The sequence below is a fragment of the Hemitrygon akajei genome, chromosome 31 (genome assembly GCF_048418815.1).
Source record: "Hemitrygon akajei chromosome 31, sHemAka1.3, whole genome shotgun sequence".
NCBI lineage: Eukaryota > Metazoa > Chordata > Chondrichthyes > Myliobatiformes > Dasyatidae > Hemitrygon > Hemitrygon akajei.
Genome location: NC_133154.1, coordinates 18955881 through 18975748, shown reverse-complemented (window position 1 = coordinate 18975748; position 19868 = coordinate 18955881). Strand labels below are relative to the sequence as shown.

At 44.8% G+C, this 19868-nt stretch overlaps 1 protein-coding gene across 1 annotated transcript in view; it reads left to right on the top strand.

Annotated features, from left to right (window-relative positions):
- Positions 1-19868, top strand: part of sgsm3 (small G protein signaling modulator 3) — a 115312-nt gene that overhangs the window by 36707 nt on the left and 58737 nt on the right. Inside the window, exons 9-11 of the mRNA XM_073033464.1 lie at positions 1690-1833; positions 9785-9980; positions 17042-17187. Coding sequence (XP_072889565.1) covers positions 1690-1833; positions 9785-9980; positions 17042-17187 — 486 coding nt within the window. The remainder of the gene's footprint in view (positions 1-1689; positions 1834-9784; positions 9981-17041; positions 17188-19868) is intronic.

The window sequence follows — 19868 nt, the reverse complement described above, 5'->3', positions numbered from 1 at the left end:
TTTGTGAGTTTGAAAACTACTGGGAGGGAGAGTAGAGGCAGTAAATCACCAACAGAGTTTGTGGTGTTTCTAGATGAAATTGCAACACTTCTAAAATAGCTGATAATTAATTTAATTACTCAAGTCATGTAGAAGTGGAGACAAAGAGCTGTCTAAGGGCAGATGGGAATCTGAATTGCGTTAAGGTGAGAAGGGGAAAGTTTAAAGGAGATATATTGTAAAGATTAAAAATCTTTAAAGATCAGCTTTATTTACCATATGTATATTGGAACATACAATGAAATACGTTGTTGGTGTCAACAATTTACACAGTCCACATAATGAGCTGGGGGCAACTCATGCTTCCAACACCAACAGAGCATGCCCACAACTTACTAACCCGTACATCTTTAGAATGTGTGAGGAAACTGGAGTAGCCATAGGAAACCCATGTGGTCATGGGAAAAACATGCAAACTCCTTACAGAGAGCAGCGGAACTGAACCCAGATCGCTGGCACTATAGTAAAGTATTTTTACACAGCAAGTGATTGGTGCTTCAAAAACAGATAGGGGTGGAGGTGGAAGCTGACAGAATAGCAATGTTTAAGAGATATTTAAACCCATGACCAAGCAGGAATGTTAGAATATACAGTTCACTGTGCAAAAGTCTTAAGCACATAAATATATCGAGGGTGCCTAAGACTTTGCACAGTACTGTTTTTGTCAACATGGGGTGGAGAGCGAGTTTGTAAATCTGGCGGGAGCAAATGATGTTGGGAATGGTGAGGGTGGGGTGCCACAGAGTGAGGGGGGGGGGTGTGATAGGTGACAGGGAAGGCATGGGGTTGGTGCGCATGCAGACACACCCAGCCCTGAAACACCAGGCAAGATTATTGGATTCCATTAGGTTTATTGATCTTTATAGAATGTGTCCCATTCCCTCCCCTCTCCCTTCAAAGACGCTTGGCAAGGGAGTTCTGGAAGGGGGCCTGACGTAGTTTGGGAGGCCGCTTCACTGAGCACCTATACTCCATCCACCAAAAAAATCGAGATTTCCCAGTGGCCACCCATTTTAATTCTACCCATGACCATTTCAACATGGCAGTCCAGGGCCTCCTTAACTTCCACAATGAGGCCACACTCAGGGTGGAGGAGCAACCCTTTCTATTCTGTCTGGGCAGCCTCCAACCTGATGGTATGAACATCGATTTCTCGAACTTCCAGTAATGCCCCCTCTCCTTCACCATTCCCCATTCCCAATTCCCTGTCTCACCTTATCTCCTTACCTGCCCATCACCTCCTGCTGATGCTTCTCTCCCTTCCCTTTCTTCCGTGGCCTTCTATCCTCTCCTATCAGATTCCCCCTTCTCCAGCTCTCTTTCACCAATCAATTTCCCAGCTCTTTACTTCACCCCCTCCCCTCTCCCGGTTTCACCTGTCACCTACCACCTTGTACTTCTTCCTCCCCACCCCCACCTTCTTACTCTGACTTCTCATCTTTTTTCTCCACTTCTGATGAAGGCCTGAAACATCAGCTGCTTACTCTTTTCCATAGGGGCTGCATGGCCTGCTGAGTTCCTCCAGCATTTTGCGAGTGTTGCTCCTCAGAATCTATGCTAAGCCCGGACCTGACCTGCGTGGTTGGGTCCGGTCCGGTTAGGTAGCCAAGTTCTAATTTGGCTGCTAATTTGACTATTTCTTCATTTCAGATTGAAAAAGACCTGCTGCGCACAATGCCAAGTAACACCTGTTTCTCCAACATGGACAGCATTGGTGTCCCAAGATTACGGCGAATCCTGCGTGGGCTGGCATGGCTATATCCAGAGATTGGTTACTGCCAGGGAACTGGAATGGTATGAGCTTTTTCTCCATACTCTTGATATCCTTATTGGCTGAGATTGATGGAGGTTTGTTTACCTAGAACCCTTACACAGATCAATATTTTGTAGTATACTTCCCTTGGTCCCATGGTCTCACTTTATCTGTAGTACGACTTCCACTGTAGTCCATTGCAGACCATCCCTTTTATCCTGACTAACCCATGTCTTTGTCCATTCTCCTCCATCCTAAGTTCCCAATGCTCCACGCTCGCTGTTACTTCATGCAAGCAGAACCACCTGTGCCATTCGGAAATATTACAGGGATTATATTCATTTTATATATATCAGGAACACTTAGTATCTCTCAACTATCTTGAACCAAAGAGGATAACCACTCGCCCCATCATTGAAATGTTCCCACAACCTATGGACTCACTTTCAGGGACTCTTTGTCTCATGTTCTTGATATTTATTGCTTATTTATTTATTATTATTATTAATTCTTCCTTTTAATTTCTTTCTTTACCTTTGGTTCAAATGTATACAGACTCTCCTTCCACAGCCTTTTCAAAGATAGAGTTGGACAGTTTGTTGTGTTTTGCATACTGGTTGAATGTCCAAGTTAGTGTGGTCTTCCATTGATTCTGTTTTGGTTATTCTTCCATTATGGAGTTATTGAGTATGCCGCAAGAAAATGAATCTCAGAGTTGTATATAGCGACATATATATACTTAGATAATAAATTTACTTCGAAATTTTGAACTTTGACATACTAATCTAAGACACCCAGATATATCTGAACGCTTGTACTCATTAGTGACAAACTTTTTAAATAATATTCTGTTTTTCTATTCTTTTTACCAAAGTGGATAGCAAGAAATTTTCTCCACCCACTCCCACTTTTGCCCATTCGTTGAATCTGTCCACGCCCCTCTGCAGGTTTGTATGTTCTCTCTCACAGCTTCCTTTCCCATTTGGTGCTGCAGGCAAGCAAATGTAATACCCTAACAGTCATGGACTCTTTGTCTCTCCAAAAACGAACAGCCTCATAGACGCTCCCTGTTATACCATCACTCACATATGTCATGAAATTAGTTTTTTTGTGGCAGTGCAATGCATAAAATCACTACAGTACTGTGCAACTTTACTTTAAAAGAGTGTCCCAGTTCTTTATGCTCCCACAAGAAGAAACATTCTCTCCACATTTAACTATTAAGACCCATTAGTTGCCCCTTTTGACTCCACTAAACTCCCACAGATACAAACCAAGCCGGTCCAACCTTCCCTACTAAGGCCAACTATTAGTCAAGTTTCACTGGCGGGGTGGAGATACGTCTCTACCAACCAGAGTGTAAGGCACTCCTTCCCTCCACTTGCCAGCAGGTCACCCTTGGGCAGGGTCTAGCACCTGCTTAGACCACTGCCCCCCCACCCCAATCAGGGTCATGAGAAGCCATGGGAACACCTGGTGCATATCATAAGTTGTGGTTCTGCGATCACTAATTCCAGGCAGACAGTCTCTGAAGGGTATTGATAATGACTGGGGTCACCCGTCTTGTAAGGACATTGCCCAGAAGAAAGCAATAGCAAATCACTTCTGTAGAAAAAACTTCCCCAAGAACAACCATGGTCATGTAAAACTATGACCGGCAACGTCATATGACACGGCACATAACGAACAAACGAGTGGTCTCCAATGTCATAACGATTCTGTGGTTCCAAGGTTCTGTGTTCATCAATACTGTGTTCTGTTATACATTATGTTTGCCTTCCCAAGGTCCGTATCTCACACTGAGTTCCATTTGCTGTGATTTTTTTCCCCCCACTTAACCAAACCCTTGAGCTCTGATATGGAATCTCGGATCTGAGACACTGACGCTTATCCCTTTCCTCAGATGTGGCCTGGTCTGCTGAGCTTTTTCAGCATTTTCTGTTCTGGCTCAGATTTCATTGACATGTTTCCGTGTCCTTGTGCTTTCTCCCTGCTGTCAACCACATTGCAAGTTTTGGCATCATTGGCAAACTCAGGAACATCGATTTGGAGAGGCAATATTAAGCACTGTGGAACTAACACGAAGTATTGTTACAGAGGAGTGTGAAGTCAGAAGTTAGTCTACATAGACAAGAGTTCATAGAGGTTTACAGTATGGAAACAGGCCTTTCAGCCCATTTGATTCATACTGACTGATATATACTATCCAAGCTAGTTCCAGTTGCTAACATTTGGTGCATAATCTTCTAAACCTTTCCAATTTATGTACAATACTGTGCAAAAGTCTTAGGCACATCTGTATAGCTGCAGCAAAAAAAAATCATGACATATGTGAGTGATGATAAACCTGATTCTGATCTGGGTCTCTGTTGTGGACTGAGAGTGGGAAGGGGGCAGGGAGAGGGGAATCATGGTTGGGAGAAGGAGAAGGGAGAGAGGAGGGAGCAGGAAGCACCAGGGAGACATCCTGTAGTGATCAATAAACCAGTTGTTTGGAATCAAATAACCTTGCCTGGTGACTCAAGGCTTAGATATGTCTGCACCCGTGCCACCCCCACCCATAGCACTCCTCTGCCACCTGACCCACACCCCTCCTGCGGCACTCCACCCTTGCAATTCCCAACATCCTTTACTGCTGCCAGATTTACAGACTCGCTCTCCGCTCCACGTTAACAAAGTGCAGTACTGTGGAAAGGTCTTGGGCACCCTTGCTATATGTATATCAACTGTCTTAAAATTAGTTCTTGTACCCGTCTCAACCACTTCCACATTTTGGTGCGTGCTGCTCTGTGTAGAACAAAAATTGCCCCTCAAGCTTATATTAAATCTCTCCCCTCTTAGCTTAACCCTGTGCCCTCTAGTTCTTGATTCCCCAACTCTGGGAAGGACTGAGTGCGTTCCCCTTATCTATGTCCCTCACAACTTTATGCACCTCTGTAAGATAACCTTTCAGTCTCCTACACTGCAAGGAATAAAATCCTAGCCTGTCCAATCTCTGCCTATAATTCAGTCACTGCAACATCCTTCTACGTATTTTCCGCACTTTTTCCAGTTGAATAATGTCTTTGCCGTAGCAAATGGAACACAGTGCTCCCAGGCATGCAGATTGGTGTACTTGTGTGCAAATACATTTGAAAGAGGTCAACCCTCAGGGTGTCTGAAGCTCCAAAAACATGCGGCAGCCTCCCTGGATAACCTTATCTTTGTCAGCTGACAGTCCTGTTGTTCAGACCAGTTTCTCAAGTAAGTCATTAGGTCCATTTAAAATGCAAATATAGTGACTCATTTCAGGAAGAGAATTGTTGGCAGCAGCTCGTCCCTTGGAACCGAATGCTGCATAGATAATTGTCGTTGACTGATGGTGGCTTCAGGCAGCAGTGTTGTACGGCTGGGAGGACTGCTGCCTCACAGTTCCAGCAGCCGAGGTCCCTGGGATGGCATGGGGGTTTCTCCGGACGTTCCAGCTCCCCCCCACGCCCCAGTGACATTGGATTAATTGGCCGCTGTACCATTGCCCCTGGTGCAGGTGGGTGGGCTGATGCGAGTGTGGTGAGAGCAGGTTGTAGGGGAATGGAATTGCTTTGTGTGCCGTCGTAGACTCGATGGGCTGAGTGGCCTTCTACGCTGTTTTTGAAAAAATGGGTATTATGTGGCACACTTACTGAGTTTGTGCTTTGTGTTAGACTGTTTCAGACAAAGCAAACCCGGCAGTTGAGACTCTGGTTTAGCTCACGGCTGAGAAAGAGCAGGCTCAGCTGGATGACTCTCCTGATCTAGATGGAATGCATCTTAAGGCTGTGGGGGGGAGAGATCCTATATCTTCCCAGCATCTGTGGATTCACTGGTGCAGTGCCTCAGAAGACCGCACATTTTATTTGCCTGTTTAAAAAGTGGTTTACTGATAGTTACGTGACACACAAGTTAGGTGGCAGGGTGGAGATTCATCTCCAACAAAGGAGGTGTAAGGCACTCCTTCCCTCCACTAGCCGGCAACACATGGCACCTGCTTAGCCCCTCTGATCAGGGTCATGTGAAGCCATGGGATCAGGTGGTGGATGGTCGTATGAATAGCTGGTGCATATCACAGATCCTACTTATGCGACCACTGACGCCAGGCAGACTATCTCTGAAGAGTATTGTTAACGGCTGGGGTCACCCGTCTTGTAAAGACACTGCCCAGAAGAAGGCAATGGCAAACCACCTCTGTAGAAAAATTTACCAAGAACAATCATGATCAAGACCATGATCGCCCATATCATACGACACGGCACTGAACCATGATGACGTTATTTATAAAGGGTAATTGCAAACTAGTCCGTTTGACCCCACTTGTGGGGCATATTACAGAATCCATAATCAGTGATGGAATTATCAAGTGCTTATTGATGAGAGGGAGTCAGCATAACATTGTTAAGGTGACAAACGTGATAGTATTTGTAGCTTGCAAACAAAACATCATTGAAGGAAACGATGAGACAGATGGGGACTTGCTGAGCGTGCCACACAGCACAGTTGTTATCAGGGCTGTAGAATTGGGGATGCAGAGAAAGAAGTTGGTTCAGAGGCAGGAAAATAGGAGAAGTAAAAGAGGGAAGTGTGCAGTGGAGTTCCACAGGGACTGCTTTTCTGAATGCTTATCTGCGACTCAGACTTACGTGCATAAGATAGATAGATAGATACTTTATTCATCCCCATGGGGAAATTCAACTTTTTTTCCAATGTCCCATACACTTGTTGTAGCAAAACTAATTACATACAATACTTAACTCAGTAAAGAATATGATATGCATCTAAATCACTATCTCAAAAAGCATTAATAATAGCTTTTAAAAAAAGTTCTTAAGTCCTGGCGGTAGAATTGTAAAGCCTAATGGCATTGGGGAGTATTGACCTCTTCATCCTGTCTGAGGAGCATTGCATCGATAGTAACCTGTCGCTGAAACTGCTTCTCTGTCTCTGGATGGTGCTATGTAGAGGATGTTCAGAGTTATCCATAATTGGCCGTAGCCTACTCAGCGCCCTTCGCTCAGCTACCGATGTTAAACTCTCCAGTACTTTGCCCACGACAGAGCCCGCCTTCCTTACCAGCTTATTAAGACGTGAGGCGTCCCTCTTCTTAATGCTTCCTCCCCAACACGCCACCACAAAGAAGAGGGCGCTCTCCACAACTGACCTATAGAACATCTTCAGCATCTCACTACAGACTAAGCTATGCTTTCCAAATTTGTAGATGACACAAAAGTCGAAAGTGGAGGCAATTGTACGGTGGAGTGAACACTGTGCAAAGAGGTCAAATGATGAGAATAGTGAAGTGACCCGCTTTGTGGGACAGAATGGGCAGAGGAAACTTTAATCAGAGGAAGCAATAGCAGAAGGACTTTGAGGAGTAAAGTGAAGGCTGGTAGAGGATGATGAAAACAGTGAGGTTTATGGTTACATTTGTATAATTAATTGAAAATGGCTGGTCAGATGGAGGAAGTAACCCAGAATAAGGGCAGCCTGGGATAAAGGAAGGGGAGAGATGGGGCTGGGGTTTGAGGTAGCTTGAGGCCTTGTTGCCTTATTGCTTTTCTGTGGCAACACAGACCTGGAGCTGGGTCTCAGAATCAGAGTCAGGAATTATATTGATCACTATAATACTACATTCAGTGGCCGCTTTATTAGGAAGCCCCTATACCTAATAAAACTGCCACGGTGTTTACATTCATGGTCTTCTGCTGCTGTAGCCCATCTGCTTCAAGGTTCAACCTGTTATGTGTTCAGAGATGCTCTTCGGTACAACAGATCTCTGTTGTGATGCGTGGTTACTGAGTTACTGTCGCCTTCCTGTCAGCTTGAGCCAGTCTGCCCATTCTCCTCTGATTCTCATTAATAAGGCGTTGTTGCCCACAGAACTGCTCACTGGATGTTCTGTTTTGTTTTCTCGGTAAACTCTAAAGATTGTTGTGCATGAAAATCCCAAGAGATCAGCAGTTTCTGGGGTACTGCACCAGGATCATCCCATGGGGTCAAAGTCACTTACATCACATTTCTTCCCCATTCTGATGTTTGGCCTGAACAACAATTAAACCTCTTGACTGTGTCTACATTGAATTCCTGCCAGATGATCTGCAGATTAAATATTTTCAGATCTGCCTATTAAAGTGGTCTCTGAGTGTATATTGCAAATGTTGTTATTTTGTGACAGCAGTACAGTGCAAGACATTTTAAAAAATGACTATAAATTACAATAAAAAAGTGCAAATGAGGAATAGTGTTCATGAACCGACTCAACCTGCAAGTTAACCTTCAGGGAATCCTGTGCAAGGACTCTCAAGTCCCTTTGCACCTCTGATTTTTGAATTTTCCCTCCATTTAGAAAATAGTCTATGCCTTTACTCCTTCCACCAAAGTGCATGACGATACACTTCCCTACACTATAGTCCATCTGCCGCTTCTTTGCCCATCCTCCCTTCTGCAGACACCCTCCTTCCTCAACACTACCTGCCCCTCCACCTATTTTTGTGTCATCTGCAAATGTGGCCACGAAGCCATCAATTCAGTCATCGCAATCACTGACATACAATGTGAAAAGAAGCGGTCCCAATACCAGCCCCCGCAGGACACCACTCGTCACCAGCAGCCAACCAGAATGGGCCTCCTTTACTGTGACTCTTTGCATTCTGCAAATCAGCCAATCTTCTATCCATGCTAGTACCTTTCCTATAATACCATGGGCTCTTGTTATGTGCGGCATCTTGTCAAAGGCCTGAAAATCCAAGTAAACAACATCCACCAACTCTCCTTTGTTTATTCTGTCTGGTATTTCCTCAAAGCATTCCAACAGATCTGTCAGGCAAGATTTCCCCTGAAGGAAACTATGTTCACTTTATCAAGTGCCTCCAAGTACCCTGAAATTTCATCCTTAAAAATGGAATCCAGCATCTTCCCAGCCACTGGTGTCAGCCTAACTGGCCTATAATTCCTTTTCTTCTGCCTCCCTCCCTTCTTAAAGAGTAGAGTGGCATTTGCAATTTTTCAGTCCTCCGAAACTTGAAAGATCATTCCTAAAGCCTCCACAAGCTACCTCTTTCAGAACCCTGGTGTGTGGTCCATCTGATCCAGACCTATTAGCTTCCCAAGCACCTTCTCCTTAGTAATAGCTTCTCACTTCTGCCCCATGATGCTCTCGAATTTTCGGCATACTGCTAGTGTCTTCCACTGTTGAGAATGATGCAAAATACTTATTAAGTTTGTCTGCCATTTCTTTGTCCTCCATTACTATCTTTCCAGCATCATCTTTTAGTAGTCCGATATCCATTCTCACCTCTCTTTTATTCTTTATATATCTGAAAAAATTTTGGTATCCTTTTTTACATTATTGGCTAGCTTACCTTCGTATTTAATCTTTTTTTCTCCTTACGGCTTTTTAGTTGCCTTTTGTTGGTATTCAAAAGCTTTCCAGACCTCCAACTTCCCACTAATTTTTGCTATATTATAACCATCTCTTTTGCTTGAAAGTCTTTGACTTTCCTGGTCAGCCATGCTTGCATCATCCTCACTGAAGAATAGTTCTTCATCTCGGGGATATTTCTATTCTGTGCCTTCCGAATTGCCTCCAGAAACATCAATTAGTGAAGAGGGTGGTTGTGTAGCATTTGGGGAGAGGGAGCTGTTTGACAGGGCATGAAAGGATGGTCAATAGTACAGACCCCTGTGCCTCTGCCCTAGCCACCGCCCACCCAGCCGTGCTTGCTCCCTCTGCCCAGCCCAGACCTTATGCTCTGGCTCTTCCCATTGCCAGACCTCAGTAGCTTTCCTGATTTAGGTTAAGGCTACACTGTGGTGACTGCTCTTCATTAAAGCCGTATAGACTCCCATCTTCAACCAAGTCAAGTCAATTCACTTTTATTGTCATTTCGACCATAACTGCTGGTATAGTACATAGTTCCAGGTATATTTCTGATCAGTGGTTTAGCTGTGAGGTTTAATTCCTTGTCTTACTGCCTTCAGGTCGCAGCTTGTCTGCTGCTGTTCCTCGAGGAGGAGGATGCCTTCTGGATGATGTGTGCCATCATTGAAGACCTGGTTCCTCCTTCATATTTCAGCACCACGCTGTTGGGGGTGCAGACTGACCAGCGTGTTCTCCGACATCTGATAGTACAATACCTTCCCCAGCTGGACAAACTTCTCCAGGAACATGACATTGGTAAGTCGCAGTCTTTGCTGGGCTGATTTCATGGAGGTGGCAATGTTTACCTCAAGTTTCCCCCACTGAATTACTTACTTACTGCCCGTTTTAGGGCAGCAGTGAAGGTCCTCCATCTACTTGGCCAACCAATTTTGGTCTTGGCCTCGGTGGTGTTCATTGTTCTAGTAGCTTCCTCTCAGTTTTCACTACTGTCAGCCATGCTAGACCTGGGTGGAGACTTGGGAATACCATCACACTCAGAGGTAGAAGGATTCTTCATTGCTGTTTCCATAACAATTTTGTTTGACCAGTCAGGGTTGTTAGCCCTGAGCTGAACCCACAAACCTGGAGGACGGGTGGACCACTCTTATGACCTCTACCCTTTGACCTGCTTGGCATGTGTGACCCTACCAAGAGCTGAAGCATAAAAGCCCTGCCTCTAGAGATTAACAGAGCTCTCCAGGTCATTGAGGCATGCAAGCCTCCAAACTCAAAGACAAGGTTGTGGTCCTCCTGGAGGCTTAGTAAGTGTTGTATTGCAATTCTTCCCTACCTATCAACACCGAATTTTAATGTCACCCACACAACCACTTGCTACTACCCAAGAACATAGGTCGTCATGCCCAGAATAGTTGACTTTTGCTTTGTCTTTATTGAGATGATCCTCCAGGAGGACCACAATCTTCTTGTAGGGTTTGGAGGCTTGCATGCATTAATGACCCAGAGAGTTGTGTTGGCTAGAGTCAAAGCCTTGTGCTTTGGCTCTTGGTAGGATCAAAGGGTAGAAGCCAGACTAAGAGTGGCCCACCAGTCCTCCAGGTTTGAGGGTTCAGCTCAGGGCTAACAACCTGGACTGGTCAAAAACATTGTTACGGAAACAGCAATAATGACTCGTTTTTTATCTGTATGCAATGGTATGGACAACAGAGATGGAGTTCCTTCACTGCTTCTCTAAACGCCAGCAACGTAACAGACAGTGTCATTGAGAGTTAGGTCAATGAATATATCATCAGCCTTCCTTTGCAGTGGAAGCTTTCTGTAGAAGTATTGAGAGGTAGGATCACATAACAGCAGCTGCAGTTCGGTCTGAAAAATTGTAGATGCGAAGACCCACTCCATTAATTTAATTGCAGTGGACTTGTTCCAGCTTTAGCAATGCACGTCTTGTCTGCTTCCATTCCTTTGGCATCTTTTCCATTGCTGGATGACTGTTCTGCCTGGAAATCAGTGTTCATTTTCATTGGTCTTTGCCATCCCAACTGAGCAAAAGTGCACGTTGTGCAGTATCGCCGTCATTGGTTTAAATATTTATATTTCCTCTTACCTCTACATCGAAACATTCACTTCAGCTTCTTTTACTTTAGAACTTGTTTCATGTATTTCTTGCTATTTTCCTCTCATATTCTATCTTCTGTCTGAAACAATTTCTGCTCACAATTCAAATTTCTTGAATTTATATTGCTGCAGTTCTCGGACTTACCATATATATTATAAGTATTTTACTTTAGAGTCATAGAGCACTACAACACAGAAAGAGGCCCTTATTCTCCTCTTACTCACCCTAGGCCCATTGACCTAAGCCATAGCCCCTCCATACCCCTCCCATCCATGTACTTAACCAAATTTCTCTTCAGTGATGAAACCGAACCCTCATCCATCACTTCCACTGAGTCTACCACCCTCTGAGTGAAGACGTTCCCCCTCATGTTCTTCTTAAACCTTTCACCCCTCATGACTTCTAGTACTAGTCTCACCAAGCCCCAGTGGAAAAATCCTGCTTGTGTTTACCCTGTCCATAGCACTCATAATTTTATAGACCGCCATCAAATCTCCTACACTCCAGGGAATAAAATTCTAACCTATCCCTTTCCCTATAACTCAGGTCCTCAAGTCCTGGCAACATCATTGTAAATTTTCTCTGTACGCTTTCAATCTTACTGACATCTTACCTGTAGGTAGGTGACCAGAACTATACACAATATACCAAATCAGGCCTCACCAATGTCTTTTACAACTTCAACATAACATCCCAACTCCTGTACACAATGCTTTGCTGTATGAAGGCCAATGTGCCAACAGCTCTCTTTTCAACCCTGTCTACCTGTGACTCCAAGGAATTATGGATCTGTAAACCCAGATCCCTTGGTTCTACTACACTCTTCAGTGCTCTAACTTTCACAGTATAAGCTCTTGCTGAGCTTGCTGAGGCCCAGCACCAACTCTCAGATACTTCCTCTTATTTACCCCTCAAACAGGTCCCCACTAAGGAACCCCAGGCCATTGTCTCCCACACCATATCAGCTCTGGGGATATCCCATCCACTGCCACCAAGCTCATAGTTCCCACACCCCGCACCTCCCGTTTCTACCACCTACCCAAGATCCACAAATCTGCTTGTCCACGTAGACCCATTCCTTCAGCTTGTTCCTGCCCCACTGAGCTCGTTTCTGCATACCTAGACTGTTTTATCCCTTCTAGTTCAGTCCCTTCCTTGCTACATCCGTGTTACTTAACTCTGGATCTTTTCAAAGATTTCAAGTTCCCTGGCCCCAGTCATGTTATATTCACTATGGCTGTCCAGTCTCTATACACCTCCACCCCCACCAGGAAGGCCTCAAAGCTCCCCGTTTCTTTCTGGACACCAGACCCACCAGTTCCCTTCCACCACCACTCTCCATCATCTGGTCAAACTTGTCCTCACTCTTAATAATTTCTCCATTTCGCATGGGTCCTAGCTATGCCTGCCTTTTTGCCGGCTACATGGAACAGTCTATGTTCCAAGTTTACACTGGTGTCCGACCCCCACTTTTCCTACACTACATTGACAAATGCATTGGTGCTGCTTCCTGCACCCTTGCGGAGCTCATCAACTTTGCCTCCACGCTGCCCTCAAGTTTACTTAGTCCATTTCTGACACCTCCCTCCTCTTTTTTGACCTCTCTGTCTCTATCTCTGGAGACAGCTTATCTACTGATGTCTATTAAAAACCCATGGACTCTCACAGCTACCTGGGCTACACCTCTTCCACCGTTACTTGTAAAAACACCTTCTCTCAATTCCTCCGTCACCACCGTGTCTGCTATCAGGATAAGGCCTTTCATTCCAGACAAAGGAGATGTCCTCCTTCTTCAAAGAAAGGGGCTTTCCTTCCTCCACCACCAACGCTACCCTCAACCACATCTCTTCCATTTCACACGCGTCTGCTCTCACCTCATCCTCCCACCATCCTGCCAAGAATAGTTCCTCTCGCCCTCACCTACCACCTCACCATCCAGCACATAATTCAGCGTAATTTCCACCATCTCCAATGGGATCCCACCACCAAGCACATCTTGCTCTCCCACGCACCCCCCCCCCCCCATTTCTGCCTTCCACAGGGATCGCTCCCTATGTGATTCCCTTGTCTATTCATCCCTCCCCACTGATCTCCCTCCTGCACTTATCCTTGTAAGTGGAACAAGTGCTACACCTTCTCCCTCACTACCATTCAGAGACCTAAACAGTCTTCCGGGTGAGACAACACCCTGTGAATCTGTTGGGGTCATATACTGTGTCCGGTGCTCTCAGTGTGGCATCCTGTTTATCAGTGAGACCGAGGTAGATTGGGAGATTGCTTCGTTGAGCACACAGTGGCCACCCACTTTAATTTCACGTCCCATTCCCATTCCCATTCCAATATGTTAATCCATGGCCTCCTCTACTGTGGCAATGAGGCCACACTCAGGTTGGAGGAACCACACCTTATATTTCATCTGGGTAGCCTCCAACCTGATGGCATGAACATCGATTTTTCAAACTTCCGGTAATTCCCCCCCCCCGCAACCCCTTCACCATTCCACATTCCCATTTTCCTCTCTCACCTTATCTCCTTACTTGCTCAATGCCTCCCTCTGGTGCTCCTTCCCCTTCTCTTTCTTCCATGGCCTTCTGTCCTCTCCTATGAGATTCCCCCTTCTCCAGCCCTGCATCTCTTTCACTAATCAATTTACTTCACCCTTCCCCCTCCCAGTTTCACCTACTACCTTGTATTTCTCTCTCCTCTCCCCCGATCTTTTAAATGTACTCGTCATTTTTTCTCCAGTCCTGCCGAAGGGTCTCAGCCCGAAACATCGACTGTACTCTTTTCCATAGATGCTGCCTGGCCTGCTGAATGCCTCCAGCATTTTGTGTGTATTGCTCAGATTTTCAGCATCTGCAGATATTCTCTCGTCTGTATAAGTTCTACCCTGGGTTGTCCTTCCAAAATGCAACACCTCATACTTATCTGCAATAAATTCCGTCTACCATTTTTCCAGATGATCCAGATCTTTCTTCGAGCTTTGGTAGTCTTCCTGTCTGGCCAGTACAGCCCCAAATCTTGGTGTCATCTGCAGATTTGCTGATCCAATTTACCACATTATCATTCAGATTATTGATATAGATGACACCTAACAATGGGCCCAGCACCTATCCCTGAAGCTCTCCACTAGTCACAGACCTCCAGTCAGAGAGGCAATCATCTACTACCACTCTCGAGCTTCTCCCACAAAGCCAGTGTCGAATCCAATTCACTACCTCATCCTGAATGCTAAGTGACTGAACCTTCTTGACCAGCCTCCCATGTGGGACTTTGTCAAAGGCCTTGCTAAAGTCCATGTAGACATCATCCACTGCCTTGCCTTCATCTCTGAAAAACTCTATAAAACTGGTTAGACACGACATATCAGCACAAAGCCACATTGATTATTGCTAATCAATCTTTGTCTATAAAAATTCTTCATGTCCGGTCCCTTAGAATATCTTACAACAACTTACCCACTGCTGACGTCAGGCTCACAGGCCTATAATTTCCTGGCTTGTTCTTAGAACCTTTCTTAAATAATGGAACATTATCTATCCTAAATTAGATCTAATTAAATCTAACACTTTACAGAATAGTCACAATGGGGCTTCCCTATCCATGGGCTGCTTTACGTAATTAAATGTACGTCACTTGAAATATCTCTTCACATTGTTACTCTACCTTTTTAAATATAATTTCCCAATCTACCTTAACCAACTTGCTCCTCATGGTATGTGCTATTTGTCTTGCTTTGGATGAAGAAACTAGTCCTGAATGTTTTAGGATTTTGGAGCCACCCCCAAGGAAGCAGTGCACAGATCTCTGCTTTTCCCTTGACAGTTATTCCAGGATATACAGCCCACAACTTCCACATTGCAGATGATGTAGAACTTGGAGACATAATGAACGGTCAGGAGGAAAGCGAAGACAAATGAACTATTGGGGAGGAGTACATTATGGTGAAATGAGCCGATAGACTGCAGGAGAAACTTAATGCTGAGTAATATGAAGTTTGTATTTTGATAGGAAGAAAGGGAAGTAGCAATATAAGCAAGAAGGCATGATTCAGAAAGAGTCATCATAATAACACAGAGTTTTGCATTGGTCTAAGAGTAACACATTCAAAACTGGAACCTTAAATTTCTAAGTCCTAGTCAATAATTTTCTCTCAATTAATATTAAGGAAAATAAAATACATGGTCATTATCATGTAGCTTTTGGCTCTGTTCAAAAATTATGTCACATTTCTTGGATTGCAATATTTACTACATCAGAGGTTAAATTTAGGGGTTTCCAACCTTCTTAATGCCTGGACCAATAGCATTAAGCAAGGGATTTGTGGACCCCAGGTTAGAAACTCCTGTCTAAATAAACATCTCTCTTAGGAAGATTCCCAAGTTTGAGAGTGATTTGTTTCCAGTCTAGTTTTGTGGGTTTTGAGGCCAAAATAGAACAGCAAGTTGGTGGGCTAGTGGGTGGTTTTTGGGGTGTGCTCCCTACACCAGCTACACAAGGCTTCTCTGAACATCTGATACAAGGACTTAAAGGTCACAATGTCCCTTCTTTAGATACCATGGGCCAGAGTCTCTCAGAAGTTGATGGGGATGCTACATTTCTTCAGGAAGACTTCATATACATCCTTTAATCTTTTCCTCTGTCTGCACAATGATCTCTTTCCAGGGCAGAGTTCAGAATAGACCATCTGTTTTGGAAACCTGGTGTCAGATATGTGAATGACAGGGCCTGCCCCATATAATCCACTGTATATACTTAGGGCCCCAATCCTGGGGGGATGCTAGCCTGGACAAAGGCATCATCTCTCCACCCAGTGCATTTGGAGCATTTTGCAGGGACAGAAGTGTTACTTTACCAATGCTTTCCCACGCCTGCTGTAAAAGTATATCGGAAGACAGGGACCACTGCTGTCTAATAGAGCTTGAGTTTAGTGTCAAACCTGCGGTCTTCATTTTCAAATATACTTTTCCTCAGTCAGCCAAAGATTGTGCTGGTGTTGTCTGTCTTGTATAGAGGGTCTCCTGAGGTAGTATGTGCTTTATTTCAGTTATTTAGTTACTGATTGGTTGATTGATATGCAGTGCAGAGTTTGGCCTTTGAGCCCCAATTTAATGCTTGCCTAATCACAGGACAACTTACAATGACCACACTAATGGATGTGTGGAGCTGCCGAGGGGAGAGAAAGGTGAGTACAATTACAACACCTACAAGATGTTTATAGACAGATTCATGGTTACGGGCCAAATGCAGGTAAATGGGGCTACCTCAGGAAGACACCTTGGCCAGCATGGATGAGTTGGACCTGGTCCTGTTTCAGTGCTGTATAATTCTCCTCAAACTAATCTAATTAAGTCACAGAAAGTCCAGAGTAATGAAGTCCCTCTGAGATTTATCTTAATCATTTTTGCATGGTGATGCTTTGACTTCGCTCTGGTTTCCTGGACTAGATATAAGTAGAATGCTGTCTTCTTGGGGTTTTATATTTCAAATAAGGAAGGCACCTTACAGTTGGTGTCAAACCCATTTCCCTTTACCCTTTGGCCTGTAGGTTTACTTGAGTGCAATAACAAACAATCTGCTGGAGGAACACAGCAGGTCGAGCGGCATCTGTCATTCTGGATTGAAACCCTGCATCAGGACATATGAGGTCCTCCAGCAGATGTTTGCTCCGGATCCCAGCTGACTCTTGTGCCTTTACTTTAGTTGCACCTTCTAATGGTAACCTGTTTTGTGTTGTATCCAGAGCTGTCCTTGATCACCCTGCACTGGTTCTTGACAGCATTTGCCAGTGTAGTACATATCAACATCCTCCTCCGAGTCTGGGACCTTTTCTTCTGCGAGGGCTCTGTTCTGCTCTTCCAGATCACTTTGGGAATGCTGAAAATGAAGGTATGTATACAGCCATATTGAGTGAATCGACTGTATTTAGGAAGAGGTGTCCATACATTCCCCCATCCCTGTTGTTTATGGCAGTGCGACTGTTGTGAGCTTCACAATAGCCGTTCATGTTAATTGCTGAGGATCACAAAGGGTCCAGGGCTCTCAGTAGTTTCCTGCCTTTGTGTGTAGTGAATTCGGTTGGCACAAGACTGGCTTTTGCACTTGTGGGAATCTTTGTCAGAGCTTTGGCCATCCCCTTTGTTCACCCTTACCCCCTCGGAGACTGGGATACATCTCATGAGGCACTGGGCATTTTTTTCACTTTTTTAAAGCCTGTTTAAAACATCTAGTTCTTCTTTTTAATGACAACTTACTCTGGAATTTCACTTCGGTGTCTTCATGCTTTGTGAATAGAGATGAGACGTATTCATTTAAGACTAAACGTCCATCCACTAGCTCATGCATAGAGAGCCCATTGGTCTCGTGGGGCCCAATCTTTCCCTGGCTCTGCTCTTGCTCAAAGTATTAAACCAGGCTATAAGAGGTTGGAGAAGAATAGGCCATTTGGCCCATTGACTCTACTCCACCATTCCACCGTGACTGATTTATTTCCTCTCAACTCCAGTCTCCTGCCTTCTCCCTGTAACTCTTTGATGCCCTTACTAATCAAGGAGCTATCAACCTATGCTTTATATATACCCAAAGACTTGGCCTCCACACCTGTCTATGGCAATGAATTCCACAGATTCACTGCCCTCTGACTAAAGAATATTCATAAAGTGCTTTGGATTTTTCCTTAAATATCTCTGCCAGCAATGTGCCATGACCCTCTTTGCCTTCCTAAGCTCTTTAGTTCACCCTGGCACCTCTCCCATTTTCAGTTCTCTGTACCTGTTATATGATTTCCTTTTCTTTACACAGACATTGATATTATTTGACATCAATGGTTCCTTCGATTTGTTGTCCCAACACTTCATCCTCCAGGGAACATTGGCCCTGAACTCTCACCACGTCACCTTGGAGTGACTTACACTTGTTGGATGCTTCTCCCAGTCTACCTCTGACAGATTATGATGTTGGAATCCACTGTCATTCAACTTCCAGACAATCCTTATCCCATTCCATAACAACCTTGAACCTTAATGCCCACAATCTTCAAAAAGTTCTCCCCAAACACTCCAACCACTTGCCCAGTTCATCACTTAGATTGTCCAGCACTGCCTATCTCCAGTAGGGTTGTCCACATACCAGCTCATCCACATACATGTTAGAAATTATACTCCCTCTGAACCATTCACATAAAGTCAGTTGATACTGGGAAAGTTGGAATTCTCTGTAATTATAACCCCATTCCTCGTGATGGTGGTACATACTGTAGAGCATGAAACGACGCAGGAACAAGCCCTGCAGCCCACAATCCCTGTGCTGTCAATGCCAATTTTAACCTATCCCATCTGCTTACACATGGCCCCTATCCTTTGATTCCCTGACTGAAAAAAGGCTAATCTATCAATTCCTCACACATTTAATATATGAGGCGCTGACACTCTGGAGAAAATACTCCACGTATCTCCAAGCGTTCAATATAGATAATACAGTCTGATCCACAGCAACCTAGTGAAATTCTTCTGAAGCCTTCCCATCCTTCCTGTATTGTGTGCAACATCCCAAATGTGACCTAACTGAAACTTTATAAAATTGTGTGATTTGCCGACTTTAATTCTCAACACCTGACTGATATATGCTGTATGCCTTCTTCACCACACAATTTACTTGAGTTGTCACTTTCAGGGAGCTATTTTGGGTTTGCACCCCAAGTTCCCTGTGTACAACAAAGCTCCTAAGTATCCTGCCATTTACTGTAAGCTTTCATCATATACTTAACCTCCCAAAGTATAGCACCTCACACCAGTTTGTAATCGAAACCTTTCTAACTAGTCTATATCCAGCTGAATCATTTGACAATCTTCCTCACTCTCCACGACTCTGATTATTTGTATCACCTGCTGATTTAATAATCAGCTTACCAATCCAGATGTATATCCCTGCAGAATACCACTGGTCACAGAGGGCATGGATTCAGGACCCTGGTATGTTCGAGGGTGTACAGGAACTTGTGCCCCCGTGTGTTAGAGGGACTGTGGGAATCAGGGCCCCAGTGTATGAAAGGGACTGTAGGAACCTGGGCCCCAGTGTGTTAGAGGTACTGTGGGAATCGGGGCCCCGGTGTGTTAGAGGGAGTCTGGGAATTGGGGCCCCAGTGTATGAAAGGAACTGTAGGAACCTGGGCCCCAGTGTGTTAGAAGGAGTGTGGGAATCGGGGCCCTGGTGTGTTAGAGGGACTGTGGGAATCAGGGCCCCAGTATGTGAAAGGGAGTGTGGGAAGTGGGTCCCCAGTGTGTGAAAAGAACTGTAGGAACCTGGGCCCCAGTGTGTTAGAAGGAGTGTGGGAATTGGGGCCCCGGTGTATTAGAGGGACTGTGGGAATCAGGACCCCAGTGTATGAAAAGGACTGTAGGAACCTGGGCCCCAGTGTGTTAGAGGTACTGTGGGAATCGGGGCCCCAGTGTGTTAGAGGGAGTCTGGGAATTGGGGCCCCAGTGTATGAAAGGAACTGTAGGAACCTGGGCCCCAGTGTGTTAGAAGGAGTGTGGGAATCGGGGCCCCGGTGTATTAGAGGGACTGTGGGA